This window comes from Ctenocephalides felis, unplaced genomic scaffold, assembly GCF_003426905.1.
Source record: "Ctenocephalides felis isolate EL2017-DRISC unplaced genomic scaffold, ASM342690v1 CF-g0.4_SCAFFOLD_03571, whole genome shotgun sequence".
NCBI lineage: Eukaryota > Metazoa > Arthropoda > Insecta > Siphonaptera > Pulicidae > Ctenocephalides > Ctenocephalides felis.
Genome location: NW_020539725.1, coordinates 62,404,600 through 62,431,129, shown reverse-complemented (window position 1 = coordinate 62,431,129; position 26,530 = coordinate 62,404,600). Strand labels below are relative to the sequence as shown.

The 26,530-nt window shown below is 30.5% G+C and overlaps 1 protein-coding gene and 1 long non-coding RNA gene across 2 annotated transcripts; one reads left to right on the top strand and one right to left on the bottom strand.

The window, feature by feature from the left end:
• The first annotated feature begins 329 nt into the window (after positions 1-329).
• On the top strand, positions 330-23,799 carry LOC113386450 (neprilysin-1-like). The gene is made up of 12 exons (XM_026624231.1): positions 330-576; positions 635-679; positions 4,881-5,126; positions 8,284-8,489; positions 10,900-11,079; positions 13,170-13,384; positions 13,855-14,071; positions 15,150-15,332; positions 15,398-15,560; positions 18,732-18,851; positions 20,204-20,400; positions 23,527-23,799. The coding sequence occupies exons 1-12, from the start codon at positions 330-332 to the stop codon at positions 23,797-23,799; spliced, it is 2,292 nt and encodes a 763-aa protein (XP_026480016.1).
• Positions 17,311-18,312, bottom strand: LOC113384399. Its single transcript, XR_003367939.1, has 4 exons — positions 18,259-18,312; positions 17,891-18,075; positions 17,719-17,820; positions 17,311-17,630 (listed from the first exon to the last, which is right to left on the bottom strand). It is a non-coding gene; the product is annotated as an uncharacterized LOC113384399 (long non-coding RNA).
• Positions 23,800-26,530: the final 2,731 nt, after the last annotated feature.

The following is a 26,530-nucleotide window of genomic DNA, read 5'->3' as shown; positions in this document are numbered from 1 at the left end:
CGAGACCTTTCAAACGATACCCAACAAGCCATAAAACACACAATCTAAAATTTTTGAAGTAAAACTTCTTTACGCACCTGAGCTATAAATTCGTAATAAGTGTATATTTTGCGAACAATTCGCATAGTTAATATAAATATTAGTATAATAAATAATAAATATTTTTTTAGTAAAACTCAAAATTTGAAGTAAAACTTTTTAAGTGACACCTAATGCTGTGACCAAAAACCGTGCCAAAAAATCCTCACCAATGTCTACCAGTCCAACAACCCTTCAAACAATTTAGTACAACCCTTTTACCCTTTTTGGACAATTTCAACCCATCACCCATGACAGACGCCTCAGAACCCATGATAGGTTCCAACCCCAGAAACGGGTTCATAAAGGCACCAAATTTGGCGGTAAACGGTGGAATGGCTGTTGGTGGTACGGAACCTTCTATACGGAGGAAAAAAAGACCATGGTGGAGGAGGAAAAATAAAACAATGCTGGCAACCCTTGTTGTTCTTTTGGTTGCGGTTACTGCAGGGGTTTGGACGATTGTCTTTTTGCAAATTGGAGGCGCATGCAGTTCTGGTAATAAACCAAATTTGGTAAAATAAAACTTATTAGTAAATTATTTTTATTTTTTCAGGACCTCAAAAACCAATATGCCTTACCGAGGACTGTATCAAAACAGGTAAATACCAACTAAACTAGTGGGGTGGGTGGCATTGTGCCTTAAGGAAAATTGCTGGAACTTCCCGTACCGTAATGAAATATTCAAGAAATTTTAAACGTTTTCAAATATATTATTACAAATACTGTAACTTTCTTTATTATTATTGCTATCTTGTTATATTAACCATCGTCATTTCACTTCGAATTCAATTTAAAAAAGAAATAGTTGCCTAATTTGCACAAAATTGAAAAAGTGCTCCCGTATAGTCACAGTCTAAACGCATTTGCAAATAATTCTGTGCGACATTTGAACTTATAATGTGCTTAGCTTGGCGGCATCTTCACATTTTCATTCAATAATAGTAATATTAAGTAATAATATATAAGTAATAATATTCTTCACAAAACTGGAAAAGTGCTCCAGTACATAAACAGTCTAAACGCACTCGGGTAAACATTTGTACCAGAGTGGCGCTTAGACTGTGCTTAGCCTGGGTGATTTTTTAAATAAATTTTTAAATAAATGCAAAATAAATTATACAAATATATTAAGACTCTACAAACTCATTTACAAAAAGACAATAGGACTCTACTGACAAGCAAACTATATTTTGCATTATATGAACTGAAATTTTAACTTTTGCTCGTCAGTAGAGTCCCTTTCTTAAATCTAGATTTAGCTTGCTCGTCAGTAGAGTCCCTTTTTTGATACTAGATTAAATTTGCTCGTCAGTAGAGTCCCTTTTTTAATTCTAGATTAGTTTGCTTGTCAGTAGAGTCCCTGTTTTAATTCTAGATTATTTTGCTCATCAGTAGAGTTCCTTTTTAAATTCCAGATTAAGTTTGCTCGTCAGTAGAGTCCCTTTTTTAATTCTACAGTAAGGTCCCTTTTTAACTTCTAGATTAAGTTTGCTCGTCAGTAAGGTCCCTTTTTTATTTCTAGATTAGTTTGCTCGTCAGTAGAGTCCCTTTTTAACTTCTAGATTAGTTTGCTTGTCAGTAGAGTCCCTTTTTTAATTCTAGATTAGTTTGCTCGTCGGTAGAGTCCCTTTTCAATGTTATTTTTAGATTGCTCGTCAGTAGAGTCCCTTTTTTAATTCTAGATTAGTTTGCTCGTCAGTAGAGTCCCTTTTTTAATTCTAGATTTTATTTGCTCGTCAGTAGAGTTCTATTTCTTTAGATTTCTTGATTCTATATACTGGTCAGTAGATTTCTTTTTTAAATACTAGATTAATTATGCCCGTCAGTAGAGTTCTTTTACATTTTGATTTCTAGATTCAGTTTTTTGCTCGTCAGTAGAATCCCTTTTTTAATTCTAGATTATATTTGCTCGTCAGTAGAGTCCTTTTTTTAATACTAAAAATGCGGGCATCCAAAACACACGCACACATCCCTTTAGGTTCTGAGGTATGCCCCTTAAAAATGTTCAGAAACCTTCAAAACGTCGAACGAGAAATGCAAAAATTTTCATTTTCGATTTTCGGCCCATTACTATAACTACTACCCTACGGGAAGTTAAAAATTCGATTCTGCCGCATAACAGAAAAATGTTATGGCAAGGCTATGAAGAACTTGCCATACTGAATATTGACGAAAGCCTCGTCAGTAGAGTCCTCTTTCTTCTCTGGTCGAAATACAGTTTGCTCGTCAGTAGAGTCCCTTTTTACTATTTCATCTTTATTAGATTTGTTTTGCATCTTCAATGCTGATAGAAAGTTGCTTGTCAGTAGAATCACTTGTTCATTTTTTAGATTAAAATTTAATTTGCTCGTCAGTAGAGTTTTTTTTTCATTCTATATCTGATTTGAGATTGTCAGTTCTTTTCATGTTCTCTTTACGAAATTCAATTTGTTCGTCAGTATAGTCTTTTTTCGTCTTATAAGTGAAAAATTAAATTGCTCGTCAGTAGAGTCCCTTTTCAATCTCCTTGCCGTACAAAATTTACAGTATAGTCTTGGATGGATAAAATATTACATAAATGGATAAAATTATTACATCTTTTTTTATTTTTTATAAAATAATTTTGTAATTTATTTTGGATTAAAAATTCAAAAAATTACTCACACTAATCACAGTCTAAGCGCCACTCTGGTATAAATATTTACCCAAGTGCGTTTAGACTGTTTATGTACTGGAGCACTTTTCCAATTTTGTGAGAAGGTGAAAATGCCGCCAAGCTAAGCACAGTATAAGTGAAAATGTCGCACAGAATTATTTGCAAATGCGTTTAGACTGTGACTTTACGAGAGTTTTTTGCCCGAAAACGTTGACAAAAGAATGCGGACATACAAAACACACATAAACACACACATCCATTTAGTTTCTCAGGTATGCCAGTAAAATGTTCAGAAACCTTCAAAACGTCAAAAGAAATGCAAAAAATTTACATTTTCGACTTTCGGCCCATTACTATAACTACCCTACGATATACCTAGCAGACACGCCGCTGGGTGTTTCTACTATCTTCTTGTTTATATTATATGATAATTATTGTTAGCCATCTCTGCTTAATAATAATGAACATGTAAAGAAACTCGTAGTCTTTATATTATATATTTTATTTATGATGAAATATTAACAACACTATGTGTAATTATATTTATCATTTATAAAACGTAGATGTTATTTGAGTATTTATAATGAAAAAGGAAAAAGGAAAAAAGTTAAGAATTATAATTTTGGCAGTTCGACATGAGAGAAACAAGAGAGAGATCCGAACTGACACTTGCACTTTTTGTTTTGCGCAGTGCTGTCACTATGAAGAGCCAGAAGTAATATTTATCTGTCAAGTTGAGATGCGATGTGTGTTGACAGGACGCTATACATGTAAAACAGATTGCAAAATAGATTAATAAAAAAAAATATTATAACTACCCTACGTGAAGTTGATAACAACTAATACCAATGTCTTAAATCTTTTTTCCCCCAGCCTCAACCCTATTATCAGCAATAGACAACACAGCCGATCCTTCACATTTTTATAATTTACACAAAATTGTAAAAGTGCTCCAGTGTAGAAACAGTCTAAACGCACTTGCAAATATATTTGCACCAGGTTTTCACTTAGACTGTGCTTAGTCTGGGTAGTTTTTCATTTTTTTTTAAATAAAATTTAACCCGAATTTACATTTCAATTAATTTTCATAAAATTGTAAAAGTGCTCTCGTAAAGTCACATTCTAAATGCATTTGCAAATAATTTTGTGCGACATTTTTACTTAGACTGTGCTTTGCTTGGCCGCATTTTCACATTGTTCAATAGTTTTTTTTCACAAAATTTATAAAAACGCTCCCGCATAGTCACATTCTAAACGCACTTGCAAAAATTTTTGAACCAGGTTGTCACTTAGATTGTGCTTAGTAGGGTAGTTTTTCACATTTTTTCAAATTTTTTCAACTCGAAATTATATTTTTATAATCTACACAAAATTGAAAAAGTGCTACCGTATAGTCACAGTCTAAACGCATTTGCAAATAATTCTGTGCGACATAATCACTTATACTGTGCTTAGCTTGGCGGCATTTTCACATTTTTCAATAGTTTTCTCACAAAATTGAAAAAGTTGTATCATTATAGTACAAGACGATAAAATTAAAATTTTAAGAGAAAAGGGACTCTACTGACGATCAAATTAAAACTTTAATACAAAAAGGGACTCTATTGACGAGCAAATTAAAATTTCAGTACAAAATGAGACTTTACTGACGAGCAAATTTGAATTTAGATCTAGAAAATAAAAAAGGGACTCTATTGACGAGCAACTTTAAAATTTCAATACAAAAAGAGTTTCTACTGACGAGCAAATTAAAATTTTATTAGAAAAAGGACTCTACTGACGAACAAATTAAGTCACAGCATAAACGCACTTGCAAATAAATCTGTGCCACATTTTCACTTATACTGTGCTTGGCTTGGCGGCATTTTCACATTTTTCAATAGTTTTCTCACAAAATTGGAAAAGTGCTCCAGTATATAAACAGTCTAAACGCACTTGGGTAAACTTGGGTAAAATAAAAAAAGATGTAATAATTTTTTATCCTCAAAAGCAAATGTTTTGTCAATACAAGCAGAAAGTTTTTTAGATACAAAACCCACACACACACACATCCATTTAGTTTCTGAGGTATGCCCCTTAAAATGTTCAGAAACCTTCAGCAAAAAATTACTATAACTACCCTACTAATACCAAATATCTTTAATCTACTTTTTTTTTCCCCCAGCCTCAACCCTATTATCAGCAATGGACCACACAGCCGACCCTTGCGAAGACTTCTTCCGTTACGCCTGCGGCTCCTGGAACAAAAAACACGTCATACCCGAAGACAGGAGCTCAATCAGCACTTTTGAAGTTTTAGCTGACCAGCAACAGCTGATCCTCAAAGGTGTCCTCGAAGAACCGATCGGTGAAGACGACAACCAGGCCACGATTAAGGCCAAAACATTCTACAAATCCTGCGTTGATATACGTAAGTAGATCGAAGACTAAAGTCTATCAATAGTTGTATTTTTAGTTCAGTAAACGGAGAGGAAAGGGTGTAACGTGTGATTTTTTTTTACTGTGCTCCAATTTGTATGAAATTTTTGAATTAGGTTCATCTTAACCTCAAGCTCAAAAGTGAAAACAACTCGGGGGGGTTGCGAGCCCTTAATAAATAAGTGAACATTGAACCATTTTATCGCTAGAAAACGTTTTTAATATCAAAGAATATAATTAACAAATATTTTTTAATACATTTACCTCGCAATAAAATCATTTTCAACCCCGTGAAAACCCTAAAACCCTTCTAACAACCTCTAAATTGAAAAAGAAACACTTGAAAATAAATTTCTGTATGATATAATTAATAAGAATTACGTGTAAAGTAAATAATATTTTATGTTTTCTATCTTGGACATACGTAAGTAAATCAAAGACCAAAGTTTATCAATAGTTTTGATTTTAGTGTAGTAAACGGAGAGGAAAGGGTATAGCCTCTGAATTTTTTTACTGTGCTCCAATTTGCAAGCAATTTTGGAATTAGGTTTGGAATCTTAACCTCGGCGGGGGTTGCAAACCCTTAATAAATAAGTGAACATTGAGTCCACATAAAGTCGTACTTCAAATATGACATGATCGGTTTGTCATTGTAATTAGCATTCAGAAATGAACCTTCAATAGGGAAATGAAGTAATTGCTGATTAATAAATTCTAAAAAGTCTAAACAAATATTGTTTTTGCAACTTCACTCATCATTTAATTGTGTTTGAAGAACTTAATTTAATTAAAATTAACATACATTCATCGACTGTTTGTATTTGTTTTACATTTTCGCTGGCGATATAATCTCATTCTTTGAATAGGTGTAATATATGTCTTGTCTAAAAAATATTTTCCATTTTAATGACTTCAATGATTTATAGAAATTACAAGTCCATTTTTGATTTTATTTTTAGTTTTGCTCGTCAGTAGAGTCTCTTTTTAATGTTATTTTTAGATTGCTCGTCAGTAGAGTCCATTTTTCTTTAATTTTTAGTTTGCTCGTCAGTAGAGTCCCTTTTTAATGTTATTTTAAGATTGCTCGTCAGTAGAGTCCATTTTTCTTTAATTTTCAATTTAATCATCAGTAGAGTCCCTTTTTCTTTAATTTTTAGTTTGCTCGTCAGTAGAGACCCTTCCCTTTTTCATTTTTAATTTGGTCGTCAGTAGAGTCCCTTTTTCTTCCATTTTTAATTTAATTATCAGTAGAGTTTATTTTTCTTTTATTTTTAGTTTTGCTCGTCAGTAGAGTCCCATTTTCTTTAATTTTTAATTTAATCATCAGTAGAGTCTCTTTAAATTTTATTTTTATTTTGCTCGTCAGTAGAGTCTCTTTAAATTTTATTTTTATTTTGCTCGTCAGTAGAGTCTCCCTCCCTTTTTCATTTTTAGTTTGGTCGTCAGTAGAGTCCTTTTTTCTTTAATTTTTAGTTTGCTCGTCAGTAGAGTCCCATTTTCTTTAATTTTTTATTTATTCATCAGTAGAGTCTCTTTAAATTTTATTTTTATTTTTCTCGTCAGTAGAGTCCCATTTTCTTTAATTTTTAGTTTGTTCGTCAGTAGAGTGCCATTTTCTTCCATTTTTAATTTAATTATTAGTAGAGTTTATTTTCTTTTATTTTTAGTTTCGCTTGTCAGTAGAGTCCCTTTTTAATTTTATTTTTATATGCTCGTCAGTAGAGTCCCTTTCAGTATGCTCGTCAGTATAGTCCCTTTTACCTTTAATTTTAATTTAATCATCAGTAGAGTCACTTTGAATTTAATTTTTATTTTTGTCAGTAGAGTCCTTCTTCTTTTTTCATTTTTAGTTTGGACGTCAGTAGAGTCCCTTTTTATTTACGAATAATATAGAAATAATTTCTAATCAATAAAGATACGTTTAGTACACGGCACAAATGCTTAATTTGTTTTAATATTTTCAAAAAACAGGGCAAAATACTCTTCTGATTCAGGCTACTGATTTTTCATTAAATCAAGCTTTGCACTAAGATGTGACTTTGAAAAATTTATTCATCTATGTAGATTTCCTTGTTATACAACGACAGATGTCTATTCACATACACAACGACTAATCACAATTGACCCGTATAGAAATGATATCATGGAGAGCGAATGACGAATCATTGGCGCTCGACCCTTATTTTATTTGTATGGATTTACACCCTAGTCGCGCCTAAAGAAGTTTTAATTCAAAAATTTGTACTAAGATGTGACTTTGAAAAGTTCATTTATCTACGCCGATTTCCTTGTTATACAACGACAGATTTATATTCACATACACGACGACTAATCACAATCGACCCGTATAGAAATGATATAATCGAGAGCGAATGACTGGAAAATCATAGGCACTCAATCCTTATCTTATTTGTACGGATTTACACCCTAGTCGCGCCTAAAGAAGTTTTAATTCAAAAATTTGAACTAAGATGTGACTTTGAAAATGTTTATTCATCCATGCCGATTTTCTTGTTATACAACGACAGATCTCTATTCACATACACGACGGCTAATCACAATCGACCCGTATAGAAATGATATAATCGAGAGCGAATGACTGGAAAATCATTCGCATTCAACCCTTATCTTATTTGTACGGATTTACACCCTAGTCGCGACTAAAAAAGTTTTAATTCAAAAATTTGTACTAAGATGTGACTTTGAAAATGTTTATTCATCTATGCCGATTTCCTTGTTATAACGACAGATCTCTATTCACATACACGACGACTAATCACAATCGACCCGTATAGAAATGATATAATCGAGAGCGAATGACTGGAAAATCATAGGCACTCGACCCTTATCTTATTTGTACGGATTTACACCCTAGTCGCGCCTAAAGAAGTTTTAATTCAAAAATTTGAACTAAGATGTGACTTTGAAAATGTTTATTCATCTATGCCGATTTCCTTGTTATACAACGACAGATTTATATTCACATACACGACAACTAATCACAATCGACCCGTATAGAAATGATATTGGCACTCGACCCTTATCTTATTTATACGTATCTTATATTTACACCCTAGTCGCGCCTGAAGAAGTTTTACTCCAAACCTATTTTCGTTCTATTCACTATTTTAGTTTGTTTTATTTTGCAGAACAAATCAGAAAAATCGGTGACGGTCCCTTGAGGAATGTCATCACATCGTTGGGCGGTTGGCCGGTGTTAGACGACAATTGGAAGCTGCCAAATTTCACCCTAGAAACCCTTCTAGGGCGCCTCAGATCTGATTACAGTGAACCCATTCTGATAGAATTGTACGTGGGAGCCGATGACAAGAATTCTTCTGCACACATCATCCAGGTGCGATCATGTAAGGGCTTCAAGTTGAGCGCTCATGATAAAAGTTCAATGTAGACTATCAATCTAAATTCCAGTGGCGTAACTATAGGGTGGCGTCGGTGGGAACTATAGGGAGCCCCGGCCCAGGAAACATACTATACATTTTTACATTGTACATAAATTTTATTTCACTTGAAACTTATATTTTATATTTTTTAAGTTCAAAGTTGGAGTTAATTATTCAACCAGGCTTGCATCGAATATTTAGTTAGTTAAAACCAAAGGAGTCGCCGCCGCACAGCGAAAGTATTGTGTTTTATCTTTTATGCGATAAAGAGCTGCGATGGATCTGCATTTGAGAATCATTAGTTTATATAATATGATATGAAGAATGAATGAAATAATTTATTATTGTATATGAAATAACTTAAACGTTATCGACTTTTCAGATAAAAAAACGAACACGTGAAGAACTTTTTTCTCAATATCAGAGACGTAGCACGCCTTCGCGGGGCCTCGTATCAAAATTTGTTTGGGGGCCTCCTTAAGAAGAGATTTTTATCACAAAATATAAAAATACATGAAATTAGAAGAATAGTTATTTATCATTCTATCTAATTTTCTATAATTTTCTGAATTTTTCATAAATGATTTCAGATAAAAATACTCTCACTTTATTAAAAACTGAATTATTAATTAAGTGAAATTTTCTAAAATTTCAGTCTCTAGGAATAATAGTGACTATACTAGGAATAATAGTGAATATTCAAAGAATACGTTATTTTTATAGTTAAATGACATATAATATTAATCATTTAACGGCTACGTTCATATACAATGAAGTCATTCATTATATTCAATCTAAGCCTTTACTAAATAAAGAGCTACCTTAGGTTTTTTATCGCAGAAAATACAAATATTATTTTTGCTTTTGAAAATTAAAAGTTTATCTTCAGAAGCAGATTATACTTCTGACATATGGACTCCGACAAGTCTCTTTCTTAATTTTATTTATTATAATCAGTTGCTGATTATACGATTTGTTACAAGCCTAATTTCAACACATTCTGAACAAAATTTAATCCGCTTTAGAACACATCCACTAGTTTCTTCATATTTTAACGCGTTTTGTTTAAACGGTTTATGAATTTTCAATTATTTTAGCCATGATATAAAAAGATGGAATATTTTATCAAGATTTGAATCTAATTACAAAATAACATTAAAAATATTTAGGCCTTCTAGATGTGCACGACATACTGATGCTATTCTTGCTTTTAAACTCCGTTTTGTTGATATCCAAAATGAAACTATTTTACATAAAAAGAAGTTTGCAAACTACAATTATTTTATTATAGGTTTTCCATTGTAATATTCTACTACTATCGCCGCAGCGTCTAAAGCGCTATAATCTAAAACCACTGATATTTCAAATGCTATAAACATTTAAAAATTTGTTAAGAATTAGAAAATTATTGGCATGAATTTGAAAATTTAAAATTAGACGCCACTAGTGTGGTTTAATAGATCAGTACGATAAAAAAAAACATTTGTTCCGATTCTGATTTCTATTTGCCAGGGAAATTTAGTTTTCGATCAAATTTCAGAGGTGGAATAGGAAATTCTTCGGAATAGACACTTTGACGCAACTCAAAGCAGTAAGAAAGGATTTTATTTACTAAATAGCTTATGGAAGTTAATATTTTATTTTTATTTGATTTTGAATAGGTGCAGGGTTAACTATTGTTTCTTCAAAAAGAAGCTAGATGACAAATGTCTTCATCTTCGCTAAAAAATAGTCCAAAAGGTATTGAAACGGATTGGATTTTCGAGAAATGCATATTTTTCAATCAGGGGTATTGTTTAAATCATAAATTTTCATAAAGATCGAACGTCACTACTTAATCAATAAAATTAATTACAGCAAAAAAATCAAATTGTTAATGGAAGGTTATGTAATAATTAAATTTAAAAAAGTGGTATTTATTTAATTTTTATTTTAAAAAAAAATGCGTTTAATTTTAATTTCCATTTATTCTAACGTTGAAAATATTCACTAATATTTCATGTTTGATTTGTAAGAAAAATTAAGTTTTATGTATTTTTTGTTATTTTTATATAATTACAACTAAATTATAATTATACCTCTAAGTCAATACTTTACTTTTCTACCTTTTGTATAATTTCATTTTTTTTCAATATGCCATAAAATATAAATTAGTCGAAATTGGTTTGCTAATTGTGATAAAATTCATTAAAAATTGTTTTAGCCAGTGGTAAAACTATTAACTTTCATTAAACAAAATTAAATAAATTAAAAATTGAGTACTACGATAGGGCCCCATCGGATGATTTTGCCACGGGCCCCGGGCGTCTAGTTACGCCACTGCTAAATTCTATCAAATTCGACTAATTGGTGCCTAAATTCCAGCTCGACCAGCTTGCTTTGGCACTTCCATCGAGAGACTATTATCTTAAAAACAGCAGCGAAGGAGATTTACAAGCTTACCATCGGTATATGACGCAAGTTGCAATTTTGATGGGAGCCGATCCGGTAAAAGCAGAGGATGATATGAGAGAAGTTTTGGAATTTGAGAGCAAATTGGCTAATGTAAGTGAAAGACAAATATCCACCAAAGGGCAGTTCAAGTATTACGTAAGGAGGGTTGTTGATTTGCTTGTTTTGGGATGACATGGTGGGCAGGGGAATCTGGATGATGATTACGTCATAGGTTTTATTATATGTCGAATTTCGGTTTGCTTGTCAGTCGAGTCCTTTTATTTTATATCTATTTTTTTAGTTTGCTTGTTAGTAGAGTCCTTTCTTATTATATATCGAATTTCCGTTTGCTTGTGAGTAGAGTTCCTTTTCATCTTCTACATTTTTTTATAATGCCTTATTTTTCTTACCATGCCCTTTTATTTTTTGGCTTGTTTTTCAGTTTGCTCGGTAGTAGAGTCGTTTTTTACATATAGAGTTTCGATTTGCTCGTCAGTAGTTTCCTTTTTACATCTTCTACATTCTTATTTTTTTTATCATGGTAGGTTCAGTTTGTTTGTCAGTCGAGTTTTTTTAATTTTATATCTGGTTTTGCAGTTTGCTCGTCAGTAGAGTCCTTTTTTATCTTCTATGTTCTTCTTTTTCTTACGATATCGAGGTTGCTTGTTAATAAAGTCATTTTTTATTATATGTTAAATTTCGGTTTGCTTGTCAGTCGAGTCCTTTTATTTTATATCTGGTTTTGCAGTTTGCTCGTTAGTAGAGTCCTTTTTTACATATAGAGTTTGCTCGTCAGTAGAGTTCTTTTTTATTTTCTACGTTCTTCCTTTAATTATCTTGTCTAGGTTCAATTTGCTCATCAGTAGAGTTTTTTTTATTTTATATCTTGTTTTTCAGTTTGCTCGTTAGTAGAGTCCTTTTTTTATTATGTATCGAATTTTGGTTTGCTCATCAGTACAATCCCTTTTTATCTTTTATGTTCTTTTTCTTATAATGTCGAGACGCAATTTGCTCGTCAGTAGAGTCCTTTTATTTTATATCTGGTTTTCCAGTTTGCTCGTTAGTAGAGTCCTTTTTATTACATATTATATCGAATTATGGTTTTCTCGTCTGTAGAGTCCTATTTCATATTTTACATTCTTATTTATTGCACTTCAGTAGAGTCCTTTTGACATATTTTTCGTTTTAATTTTTCTCATCATGTCGAGGCTTAGTTTGCTCGTCAGTCGAGTCCTTCTACTTTATGTCTTATTTTTTTACATTAATTGCAAAATATTTATGTAAGCATGGGGGTAGGGGGTAAGAGCTTCGCTTACTTTTGCTGATAAGGGGGATGGGGGGCGGGTAAATAATTGTAATAAATCTGCTTACGTCATACTTGAACGATCCCTAACTTTGAATTTAGTCATCAGTAGAGTCCCTTTTTATCAACTAGATTGTAATTAAAGTTTGCTTGTCAGTAGAGTCCCATCACAAACATTTTATTAAAATTGAGTTTCCTCGTCAGTAGAGTCCTTTTTTATATGTTTCCTTTCTATATCTTTTGTATCTATACCAGTTGGTGGGGATCTTTTTCAGTTTTTATATTTACTAATTTCAAATTTAGTCATCAGTAGAGTCCTTTTTTATTAACTCGATTGTAATTAAAGTTTGCTTGTCGGTAGAGTCAATTTTTATGTTCTGGATTAAAAATATGTTTGCTCGTCAGTAGAGTCCTTTTATTTTTTCATTTAACAGCTTTAGAATCTGTCAAACTAAACTAAAGTTTTCTCGTCAGTAGAGTCCTTTTTTATATGTTTCCTTTCTATATCTTTTATATCTATACCAGTTAGTGGAGATCTTTTTCAGTTTTTATATTTACTAATTTTAAATTTAGTCATCAGTAGAGTCCCTTTTTATCAACTCGATTGTAATTAAAGTTTGCTTGTCAGTAGAGTCCATTTTTATGTTCTGGATTAAAATTATGTTTGCTCGTCAGTAGAGTCGCTTTTACCTTTAATTTTAATTTAATCATCAGTAAAGTCTCTTTAAATTTGGTTGTCAGTAGAGTCCCCTCCCTTTTTCATTTTTAATTTCCTCGTCAGTAGAGTCCTTTTTTATGTTTCCTTTCTATATCTTTTATATCTATTTAGTTAGTGGAGATCTTTTTCAGTTTCTATATTTACTATCAACACCGAATTTCATTTATCTTTGTTTTGTAGATCTCGTTACCAGAAACAGAGCGCCAGGACACTTCAGCAATTTACAGAAGATTCAAATTGAAGGAGCTTCACGCCAAGGTTCCCCAAATTAAGTGGTTAGAGTACCTTCAGGCATGTCTATCTCATGTAAACATAACCATGGATGAGCCAGTTGTCAGTTATGCAATCTCTTACTTTACCGAGATGGGTAAACTGATTGCCGAAACGGATAAAAGGTATTTTGGGCAAGATATTTGGAGATCCAAAGTTGCCAAAATATTCATAACTTTATAGCAAAACTCTATTAATTCTTATGGGACTTCAGCAATTCTTGTAATTCTTATAATGAACTAAATACACCATTTAATTTAATGTACTAAATACACCATGGTGTTCAAAGATGCTGACACATTAAAAAGGTCATGTGAATGAGGTATTATAATGAAAAAGAGAGCAGCTGGCATACAATAGCTCGCGGAGCGATGAAAAAACGGTTTCAGAGGATCATACATACAGAGATATATATATCCATAACTTCGTCAAAAAATAGATATTGAGATGATTTTTTCTAAATAATTCTAAGGTTTTTAGCTTTCATAATATCAAAAAATCTCAAAACCGAAACAAAAAAAAATAAAAAAAGAACAACCCCCTTAAACAATTATTGTAACATCTATTACCATTTATTACTTTATTCCAATTGTAGGATCATCCACAACTACGTCATTTGGCGTCTAATGATGTCAATGACAACCCACATGATCGACGATTTCCAAAGAGAACGTGTTGAATTCCGTAAAATCCTGATGGGCATCCAAAGTGAACGACAACGCTGGTCACAATGTGTTGAATGGACAAACAAAAAACTGGGAATGGCTGTCGGAGCTTTGTTTATCCGAGATAACTTCAACCAGGAGAGCAAGGTAAGATAAACTAAATATTAACTTTTGGATAATTAAAAAAATTCCAAAAATTCAAAAAATTCAGAAAATTACCCAGGCTAAGCACAGTCTAAGCGCCACTCTGGTACAAATTTTTAGCCAAGTGCGTTCAGACTGTTATTGTACTGGAGCACTTTTCGAATTCGAATTTTGTGTGAAAACTATTGAAAAATGTGAAAATGCCGCCAAGCTAAGCACAGTTTAAGTGAAAATGTCGCACAGAATTATTTGCAAGTGCGTTTAGACTGTGACTGTACGGGAGCGCTTTTTCAATTTTGTTTAAATCAGGCAACTATTTTTTTGAAATTGAATTCGAAATGAAAAGACGATTGTAAATGTTCCTGGAAATAAATTGTTTTATTTATAATTTACATTTGATTTGCTCAGATATAATAACAAGATATCAGAAATAATGAAAGTTACAGTATTTGTAATAATATATTTGAAAACGTTTGAAATTTCTCGTATATTTTATTACGGTACATAAAGTTCCAGCAATTTGCCTTAAGGCACAATGCCATACACCACTAGTTTTATTATGGTTAGGAAAGTTCCAGCAATTTACCTTAAGGCACTCCTAGTTTCTTATTTTGAAATTTCAATTTTTTTAAATGTTCAAAGAATATTCTTTTGATATCAAAAATGATTTGGATATAAATTTTAATTTTAGATAAATAAACTATAGAAATGTAAAAAAAACTACCCAGGCTAAGCACAGTCTAAGCGCCACACTGGTACAAAAATTTTCGCAAGTGCGTTTAGAATGTGACTATGTGGGAGCGTTTTTATAAATTTTGGGAAAAACTATTGAAAAATGTAAAAATGGCGCCAAGCTGAGCACAGTATAAGTGAAAATGTCGCACAGAATTATTTGCAAATGCGTTTAGACTGTGACTATACGGAAGCACTTTCCCAATTTTATGTAAATTATAAAAATGTAATTTCGAGTTAAAAAAATTTGAAAAAATGTGAAAAACTACCCAGACTAAGCACAGTCTAAGTGACAACCCAGTACAAAATTTTTTGCAAGTGCGTTTAGAATGTGACTATTTTTTTCCAGGACACTGCTTTAGAAATGATCAAAAATATCAGAGAAGCCTTCAACGATCTTCTAGCAGACAACCATTGGATGGACGACGAGACAAGAGCAGTTGCCAAAGAAAAAGCAGATGCCATGAATGAACGAATCGGTTATCCTGATTTTTTGACTCAAAAACAGGATTTGGAATCGGAGTATAAACTGGTAAAGTGGATAAAATCATAGATAAAATTTCTCGTCATTCAAGTTGTTTATCTTTTTTTTTGCAGTTGAATATATCAGAGAAAAACTTTCTTTTAAATATTATGAATGTACTGAAATGGGACGCTCACAAAAACATGCAACTTCTAAGGCGGCCTGTGGATAAAGACAAATGGGCAACAGAACCGGCAGTTGTGAATGCTTTTTATAATCCGAACAAAAACGATATTGGTGAGTAAAGAATTATATAATTACAAATACCTGGCAAATCTGCCTCATAAAATAGCGTTGTCATGGCAACGATTTAGTGAAATTGTGAAAATGTCTATGTATTTGCCGTGCGGTCAGTCGTATTTTACATATAAACAAAGCAAGAAAGAATCTTATGATAACTGCAGCATCTAGAATACTCTAGAAAGGACTCTACTGACATAGCATAATTAAAGTTAAAAAAGGGACTCTACTGACGAGCAAGCTTGATTTGGAAATCTACAGAAAAGCATAATTAATCTAAAAATCTACAAAAAAGGACTCTACTGACGAGCAAATGTAATATAGAATTAAAAAAGGGACTGTACTGACGAGCAAATGTAATATATAATTAAAAAAGGAACTCTACTGACAAGCATAATTAATCTACAGTTAAAAAAGGGAGTCTACTGACAAGCAAAAAACTGAATGTAGAAAAAAAATGTAAAAGAACTCTACCGACGATCAAATAAAATCTAGAATTTAAAAAGAGACTCTACTGACGAGCAAATGTAATACAGAATTTAAAAAAAGGACTCTACTGACGACCAAACTAAATCTAGAATTAAAAAAGAGACTCTACTGACAAGCAAAAAACTGAATCTACAAATCAAAATGTAAAAGAACTCTACCAACGAGCAAATAAAATCTAGAATTAAAGAAGGGACTCGACTGACGAGCAAACACAAAATTAACATTAATATGAAGTCTGCTGACGAGCAAACTAATGCTAGAAGTAAAAATAAATGGACTCTAATGACGAGCAATTTAAAAAAGGCGACTTCTAAAAATCTTCTATGGACAAATTTAAATATTTTACAATCTTCAGAATCTAAGAGAGCAATTCTGCTTCATAAAATAGTTTATTGTTTGTTAAGCTTGTGAAAATGTCTATCTATTTGCTGTGCGATCGGGCGTATTTTACATATAAACAAGCAAGCATAGATAAATAAGCATAAATAGATCGCTATCTCGGGCCATTTGACGTTACACTCATTTTAATTTACGAATAGATCACTACATGGAAGCACATGTACATACAGTATGTAAATTAACCCCTGGTATTACTTCTACATTTGTACATCAAATCAATACAGCCCAAAAATCTGAAATAAATTATTATTTGAAATAAGAACAAAACATACGAAATACAAAATATATTTTCAAATATATCACAGACATATTTTTGAAGAATTATAATCTAAACAGAAATAACTGACTACTATTAATTAAAGTATATTACAGACATATTTTTAAAGTACTTATTCTATTAATATTCTAGAAATAACTTATTCATATTAATTACTTAATGACTAATAATAATATATTAAAAACTTAAAAACTAAGAAGTAAAAAGTGCAGGAGTATTGATGATGTAATGACAAATTTAGAAGGAATGACAAGTAATGCAATAATTTAAAAGGATAAAAAGAACAGCACATTTTTAAAAAAGAATGAATACTTTCCAAACAAAATAATCCTAAAAACAAAACATATATATATTGATATCCAAATTGAGATAAAACTAAATTCCTAGGATTAAAATTCATTTACGAGACATTCTTGTTTATTATCTCTCCATTTAATAGTTATTTTGCTATCTAATCAATCATTAATAAAGTTATATTTGACAAAATCTTTGAATAGTTTCTGTATAAGTGTTTTTAAACGTAAGTAACCAAAACCCTGAACTACTTTTAATTTATACCAATTGTAGCTCAAATCTATCTATCGTTTTAATCCAGTTTTTATTGCAAGGAGGTTTAGTTAAAACTATAACTAAACCCTTGCGCTTTATAAACTGTCTGGTCTTTGAGTATGCTCTCTTAATTGAGACATTATCAAAATTCTTGACCTTACATTTTAAGTTTCCGGAATATTTGAAAACTTCTCAGAACATTGTATACTCTGTTGGAATTTATCCTTTAAATTATTGCATTGCATTTTAATCCCGAAACAAAATTTGATGTATCATACATCTTCTGGGTGTTAAGGCACTCCTACGCCTAATCATTGCATTCTGCGGCAATTTGCAGCTACCATCAAGGACTTCTATTGAATATATTGTTATATCATATTAATTGAAGATATTGTAATTATCATATTAAATATTTTTGCTGCAATTAGTATGAAAAAATACCTTTTCGGAAAACTGGTGTCAGAATAGGTGACTTTTAACCTGCACTTCACAATCTTAGAGGTGCTGCAAAAATCTTTTTCAAGGTGTTTAGGCTTCCATCTCCTAAGAACATAAGATTCATTTATTAATTTTTTTTTGCAAATGTTATTGAAGTATTTAGAGTTATAATTACTTGGCTTTGTCCTTGGAGTTGCAGATTGTTCTTCTGGTTCTGTATCAGAGCATTCTCCAGTGACTTGAAAACTATTTTGTTATTGCCGTAAAGGAGACACTTCTATTTGGTTTCGATTTCAAATTATCGTTGATTTGTGCCACAAACCGAAGAGTTAGGTCATCCATTAAAAGATTATTCGCCCTCTGCATCCAAATTGAAAGCATCTTTTTACACACAAATTTTTACACACAAATATATATATAATATATATTTACACAAATATATATATATATATATATATATATATATATATATATAACATTTTAATAGTATTGTGATGATACATATTCATTATATGCATAATACATAATTATATAAGTACATACCTGATAATTAGATGCCGGAAAAACATGCATTTTTTTATTATATTTGGGGTTATAACAATTTGGCACATAACACTTTATCATTTTAACTTAATAATAAATGAAAAACGTATTCACCAAAACATATTTATATATAAACAATCACAGAAAATCTCAACTACAATACGCGATGACAATTTGACAACTTATAGAAGATGGCCGATCAAATCAATGTAGATCAACAAGCCAGCTGCTAGATCAATGAAATTGGAAATCGTAGCGCCATCCTTCGAACTATTCAAATACCATTCCATTTCAAAACACGGTAATCTTCATTTGTTCGGAGATTACCGGCCATGCAAGCAAGGATAAACGTTATGATAACTGCATCATCTAGAATTCTGTTATCATAACATTCTTCCTTGATTGTTTATATGTAAAATACGCCTGATCGCACGGCAAATAGATAGTCATTGTCAATATTTTTAATATTTTAGTGTTTCCTGCTGGAATCCTCCAACCATCATTCTACAGCCAAAAGTTTCCAAAATCCCTCAACTATGGTGGAATTGGTGTCGTTATTGGTCACGAGATAACCCACGGATTTGACGACAAAGGTAAGTAACTAGTGGTGTATGGCATCGTGCATTAGAACAAAAAAAAACTTTTCACACATGCATTTTTTCTGAGGTATGCCCCTTAAAAATGTTCAGAAACCTTCAAAACGTCGAGAAATGCAAAAATTTTCATTTGCGATTTTCGGCCCATTACAATAACTTACCCTACGGGAAGTTAACTAGGTGTGGGTGGCATTTTGCCTTTAGGCAAATTACAACTGTGTATTAATTTGCTCACGATAAAGTACCTCAAGTTTAATTGATACCGCTCTCCATAGAGGCGCCACCAAGATCATCAACTTTCGCTGTATTAAAAAAAAAGAAAATGTTGCTTTATTTAATATTTACGTGAAAATATAGGTATTGTAAGATAAAATAAATAATATCCAGAATATTATATTCCAGAATATATGTTTCATCAACAATAGAAATCGAATGTATTTTAAACCATTCAAATCGGGTAATCCGTACGTCCGAAATCGTCGACGAAAAATTGTCTCTACACATACACATCAATTTTTTATGAGGTATGCCAAAATGTTCAGAAATGTCTGAAACGTGAAGATTTAAAAAAAAAATTCTTTCGATTTTTGGCCCATTACTATAATTCAAATAGTCATATTTTTGAAAAAAAAACATGTCTCAATTCTTGTCGATAAAATCCAAAAACCAACCTATAAAAATTACGTATTCCAAAAATAAAACACCAAACTAATACATATCCATAGTAAAACAAGTATAAATAGATGGCAAACACGGTGAAATTATATAAATTTTATTTCTTTCAGCATATCATAGAGATCACCATCAACGTAAATTTACTCTTAGGTTCAATTCTAGGATAATATTTATACAAATACATAATATAGAATAGATAAACATAGATAGACATTTTTACAGTTTTACTAATAAGGAACAAGCATAAGAATTTTCCCCAAAAATTTTCCCTCATGCCTCAAAACTTCTAATTATTGTTGATCACCTAAAACTCCTTTATTTCTTTGATGTTGAGATATATGAGATTCAGTCTTCAGAGCAATACATAAATTAAAAGCTTGTATAAACTTATAACATTTTTATTGTTTCCATACGTTTCGACACATTGTTTGTATCATATTCAGTGGACTCTAGTTTGAAAGCACAGATTAAAACTATTAATTAAAACACAGCGTATCACTTTCTTATAAATTAGTTTTAATCAATAGTTAACGCATTTACTCTCGCCACGACACCGGACTTCCATTGGTATACTCATTCTGTATATCCAGACTTTGGGTTATCGCTGACACCAAAAAGTTCACTAGAATCGCAATTCAACCTTTAACTTTTATTCCTCCAACTTTTTTCCCCAGGTCGCCAATTCGACAAAGATGGCAACATGATGCAATGGTGGAACAATGCAACCGTGAAAGCTTTTAGGGAACGCGCCCAATGCATAGTTGACCAGTACAGCAAATACAAAATTGACGAAGTAGGTCTCTACATGAACGGCAGGATGACCCAGGGCGAAAACATTGCAGACAACGGTGGACTCAAACAAAGCTACAGGGTAATAAATCATATATATATATATAAATATATATATATATATATATATATATATCTGTGATAAGGTTTTTCAGCCACAAGTCGAAAAAAGAGTGCGCGTAAGGTTCATACGCGATTGATGTAAAACTTATTTGCTACTGTACAATATGGCATACAAGTAAAAATAAATACATCATATTTTACAATGTTGAATGATGTTTAATAGTAATATGGTTAACACTCATCGTGATGCACACATTTATTAATGTCGTCAATCATTATACACATTTATATAATGATAATTATAAATTATATGTTTATAATAGCATTAAAAATATGCATAATATTGAAAAACGATAGTGTAATTAAAGTCATACTTCGAATGTGACATGATCGGTTTGTCATTGTAATTAGCATTTAGAAATGAACCTTCATTAGAGAAATGAAGTGATTGCTGATTAATAACTTCTATAACATTCGTTCAACAAATATTGTTTTAACAAATTCACTCATCATGTAATAATTGTGTTTGAAGAACTTCATGTAATTAAAATTAACATACATTCATCGACTGCTTGTCTTTTTTTTACTATTTCGCTGGCGTTATAATCTCATTCTTTGAACAGCTGTAATATCTGTCTTGCATAAAAATATTTTACATTTTAATGACTTCAAAGATTTATAGAAACTACAAGTCCATTTTTTATTTTATTTTTAGTTTTGTTCGTCAGTAGAGTCCCCTCCCTTTTTCATTTTTAATTTGGTCGTCAGTAGAGTCCCTTTTTCTTTAATTTTTAATTTTGCTAGTCAGTAGAGTCCCATTTTCTTCCATTTTTTAATTTAATAGTAGCGTTTATTTTTCTGTTATTTTTAGTTTTGCTCGTCAGTATAGTCCCTTTTTAATTTTATTTTTAGTTTTGCTCGTCAGTAGAGTCCTCTCCCTTTTTCATTTTTAATTTGGTCGTCAGTAGAGTCCCATTTTCCTTCAATTTCAATTTTGCTCGTCAGTAGTTCTTTTTTAATTTTATTTTTAGTATGCTCGTCAGTAGAGTCCCTTTTTAATTTCATTTTTAGTTCAACTATGCAGAGTGGCGCTTAGACTGTGCTTAGCCTGGGTGATTTTATGAATTTTTGTATTTAATATTTTTTATCATCAACTGTATTTTATCAGATATGAAAATAAAAATGACTCTACTGACAAGCAAACTATATTTTAAATTATATGAACTGACGAGCAAACTGAAATATTCGTCTGCTCGTCAGTAAAGTCCCCTTTTATATATTTAGCTTTTGCTCGTCAGTAGAGTCCTTTTTTAAATTCTAGATTAAGTTTGCTCGTCAGCAGAGTCCCTTTTTTAATTCTAGATTAAGTTTGCTCGTCAGTAGAGTCCTTTTTTTAATTCTAGATTAATTTGCTCGTCAGTAGAGTCCCTTTTTTAATTCTAGATTACATCTGCTTGTCAGTAGAGTCCCTTTTTAAATTCTAGATTAAGTTTGCTCGTCAGCAGAGTCCCTTTTTAAATTCTAGATTAAGTTTGCTCGTCAGTAGAGTCCACTTGGGTAAACATTTGTACCAGGGTGGCGCTAAGACTGTGCTTAGCCTGGGTGATTTTTTTAATTTTTAATCCAAAATTACAAAAATTACAAAAATATTTTATGGAAAATAAAAAAAAAGATGTAACAATTTTCGATTTGTGACTGAAAAACCTTATCACAATATGTTTCAAAGTCGAAATAAACAAATCAAGATATATATATATATATATATATATATATATATATATATATAAATATATATATATATATATATATATATATATATATATGTATATATATTGTAGAGTTTCGAACGAGAATCCAAAAAGTAATAAAAAACAAAAAAAAAAATTAAATAAACTATTTCTTTCTTTCACTATTTATGTACTGTCGACGTTTTGGAACTAGGTACGTTCCATCTTCAGGACATCTGTCAAGAAACATGATCTTGATAAGATTTAAGCAAACAATACGTTTAAAAAAAGAAAATGGATTTTTTAATTGAAAAAATAATAATGTACAGAAATATGATAATATGATCAAAATGAAAATGATAAAAATAAATGAGTGGATTATATAACAAGATATTAAAAATGATAAAATTTATGGAAAATTATAAGAAAAGGTTAATGACAAAATTGAGTTAATTACCTGTATGTTTGAATATCCGTTAGAACTTTTTCAAAACAAGATTTTAACAAAAATTGAATTTATGAGTTATTTTTCAGCCGAATAGGTAAATTTTGTAAATCAAAATTACTACAAGTTATGACTTTTTTAAGTTTGTTATTTGAAACAAACAATATTATTCTCTCGATGTTATGAGATCGGCTGTTTGTAATGAACTGATGACGATGAAGAAATAGTTTATTAAAAAACTTTTTTTGTTTTTTATTACTTTTTGGATTCTTGTTCGAAACTCTACAAAGTATATATATATATATATATATATATATATATATATATATATACATATATATATATATATATATATATATATATTAGGGTGGTCCTTAAAATGGTCATTTTCGAATTTCCTTGCTCCCAGGGGCTCAAATGGTTCCAAATAGATAAAAAACAATTCTCTGAAAGTTTTAGCTCTTAATATTAACGTTTAGATAGAGCGCAATTCAATCTAAGTTTTGTATGGAAATAGCATGGAAAAATTTTCAAAAATTTTAAAAATGTTTTTTAGATGTAATTTAGCGAACAAATGAATGAATAAAACTCATTCATTTGTCGCTAAGTTACACCTAACGCATGTTTTTTTAATTTTCAAATTTTTTTCCATGCACTTTCCATACAAACTTTGATTGAATTGCGCTCTATCTAAACGTTAATATTAAGAGCTAAAACTTTCAGAGAATTGTTTTTTATCTATTTAGAACCATTTGAGCCCCTGGGAAAAAGGAAATTCGAAAATGACCATTTTAAGGACCACCCTATATATATATATATATATATATATATATATCCATTACACATCCAAAAACCAACATATGTCCTTTACACCAACAATTTGGAAACTAAAAGAAAATCTTCTTCAGAAAATATCTTTTTTAAAAAATGGACTCTACTGACAAGCAATAAAAAATTCTTGTCCTTTATCTAGGCTTACCAAAAATGGAAGGCCACCAACGGCCCCGATCTGGCCCTACCAGGGGTCAACATGACCCACGACCAGCTATTTTTCCTAAACTACGCCCAGATCTGGTGCGGGTCAATGAGGCCAGAAGACGCCCTTACCAAGATAAGGTCCTCGGTGCACTCTCCGGGCATAATAAGGGTTCTAGGGCCACTTTCTAATTCGAAAGATTTCGCCGAGGCTTTCAATTGTCCTTCGGGGTCGCCCATGAATCCTGTTCATAAGTGCAGCGTCTGGTGAGGGATAAGGGATAAGGGATAAGGGATAAGGGATAATTGATTTTTTATCCCAGAAAGGTTTGTGTGGATTTTTTATCCCAGGTTTGTGTGAAGTTTTTGGTTATTTTTCAAAAATTAAAAGTAAGAATATTTATTGGCGCTTTTGAAGACGACTTGCAATATTTTTATTGTAACTAGTAGTGCCTGTTTTGGCAAGTTGCTATTTGATTGAAATTCATGATCCAATTGCAAATAGAAACTATAAATCGATAGCAAATAAAATTGGAGATGTCTTGAAACTATAAAGATTTTTTTTTTAATTTAGGAATATTTTGCAAACATTTATTTATCTAGAAATTTGTAATTATTTTACTTTTACTTTACTTTTGCAAATACTTTTTCTAAATAATAAAAATAAGATAAATATCTACTGAAATCAAATAAATTTATTTAAATTTTGCAAAATTTTGAGGGATTACGCGATTTTCATTTCAAGAATTTCAAAAGAAAGACAGATTTTTTATTAATCTTTTAAGAATTTTAATTTTTCCAAAGATTTTTCCAGTTTTCTTAATAAAAGTTTTCCTTTTTTTTTTAATTTAGAAATATTTGTGCAAATTTATCAAATTTTATAAATTTATATAATTTGTCACTAATTTTTTTGAGTGGTTTTTCCAATTTTTACAAAAATTGCCGTTTTTTCATAAAATTTTGATATTCAAACAAAAAAGAAATTTTTAAGGTTTTGGAACATTTCGCAAATGTATATATGAATTTATATTTTTTTAATTATGAAAATTAGATAAATATCTACTGAAACCAAATTTTGTAAAATTTTGTGTGATTTCGCAATTTTCATAAAAATTTCAGATCAATCTTTCAAGTATCTTAATTTTTGTTTTAAGATTTTTCCTAATAAAATTTATCCAATTTTTTTAAATTTAGCGATACTTTTGCAAATTTATCGAATTCAATAAATTTATACACTTTTTCTCTAATTTTGAATGGTTTTTCCGATTTCGTCCAAAATCCGTCGATTTACATAAAATTTTGATATTTGTTTCATTTTTTGATAAAAATTATTAAATATACTAGTTTTGTTAAAATCAATTTTTTGACTAAAATTAGACAAATTTGCCAAAATATGCCAAAATTTTCTGAGATTTGCCAAAATTTGCCAAATTTGACCAAATTTTGCTAAATTTGACCAAGTTTTGCCAAATTTGACCAAATTTTGCTAAATTTGACCAAGTTTTGCCAAATTTAACAAAGTTTTGCCAAATTTGACCAAGTTTTGCCAAATTTGACCAAGTTTTGCCAAATTTAACAGAGTTTTGCCAAATTTAACAGAGTTTTGCCAAATTTAACAGAGTTTTGCCAAATTTGACAGAATTTTACAAATTTGACAGAGATTTGCCAAATTTAGCAAAATTCCGTAAAATTGGCTCAAATTTAGCAAAATTTAGTCAAATTTAGCAATATTTCGTCAAATTTAGCAAAATTTCGTCAAATTTAGCAAAATTTCGTCAAATTTAGCAAAATTTGTCAATTTTGGCAACACTTTATCAAATCTGGCAACACTTTATCAAATCTGGCAACACTTTATCAAATCTGGCAACACTTTATCAAATCTGGCAACACTTTATCAAATCTGGCAACACTTTATCAAATCTGGCAACACTTTATCAAATCTGGCAACACTTTATCAAATCTGGCAACACTTTATCAAATCTGGCAACACTTTATCAAATCTGGCAACACTTTATCAACTCTGGCAACACTTTATCAACTCTGGCAACACTTTATCAACTCTGGCAACACTTTATCAATTTTAATAAAACTTTCAATCAATTTTGGCAAAACTTTCTTAATTTTGCTTAAGTCCTATCAATTTTTACTAAATTAATTTTCATTTTTTTTGTAAAAATTTGCATTCATTTCAAAATTTGCCAAAATTTGTGAAAAAGGGTGCAAATATTTTTAATCTAATATACAGAAAGTTATTTACTATAGTTCATACCAATCAATTTACAAAAATTAACAAATTTGACCATTTTCATTAACATACAATATACAAAATTATCTATTTTATAAAAATAATATTTGTATTAAAATTTATAACCTTAAATTTGTGACAGTTTTTTAACCAAAAATTATGCTAAATTTGTAAAATTTTGGTAAATTTGCAAAATTTGGTCACCATTATCCAATTCCTGTAAATTTTATAAAAAAATCTACAACTCTTATAAAGAAATTATTCCAACACATAAAAATGCATAATAATCTTTGTATTAAAATTTATAATCTCAAAATTGTGACAGTTTTTTGACAAAAATTTTGCTAATTTTGTAAAATTTTGCTAAATTTGTAAAATCTTGCTAGATTTCTAAAATTTTGCCATCATTATTAAATTCCTACAGATTTTCTAAAACATAAACAACTTTTATGACAAAATTATTATAACACTTATAAAAAATCATAAATTGCAAAATTTATTGAAATTTTGCTTAAAATAAAAGTAGGCCATTATGCAAAATATTTGACAGATCACATATTAACATAAAAATGTCAATGGATATATAAAATAATATAAAATTTACTTACCACACATCAAATTTAACATCCAGCACTATATTTAAGCTGTAATAAACCAAATGCCATCACAATTCAATAAATCAGAGTTTTATAACAAAACGACATTTACAAAAAGTCGCCATTGTTGCAAAAACTTTGCATAAAAACTTAAATTAAAC

Excerpts from the sequence above, each read along its gene's own strand:
- LOC113386450 (XM_026624231.1), top strand. The coding sequence starts at position 330 with ATGACAGACGCCTCAGAACCCATGATAGGTTCCAACCCCAGAAACGGG. Across the intron at positions 577-634 it reads TGGAGGCGCATGCAGTTCTG|GACCTCAAAAACCAATATGC; the intron begins GTAATAAACCAA and ends TTATTTTTTCAG. Across the intron at positions 15,333-15,397 it reads TGGAATCGGAGTATAAACTG|TTGAATATATCAGAGAAAAA; the intron begins GTAAAGTGGATA and ends TTTTTTTTGCAG.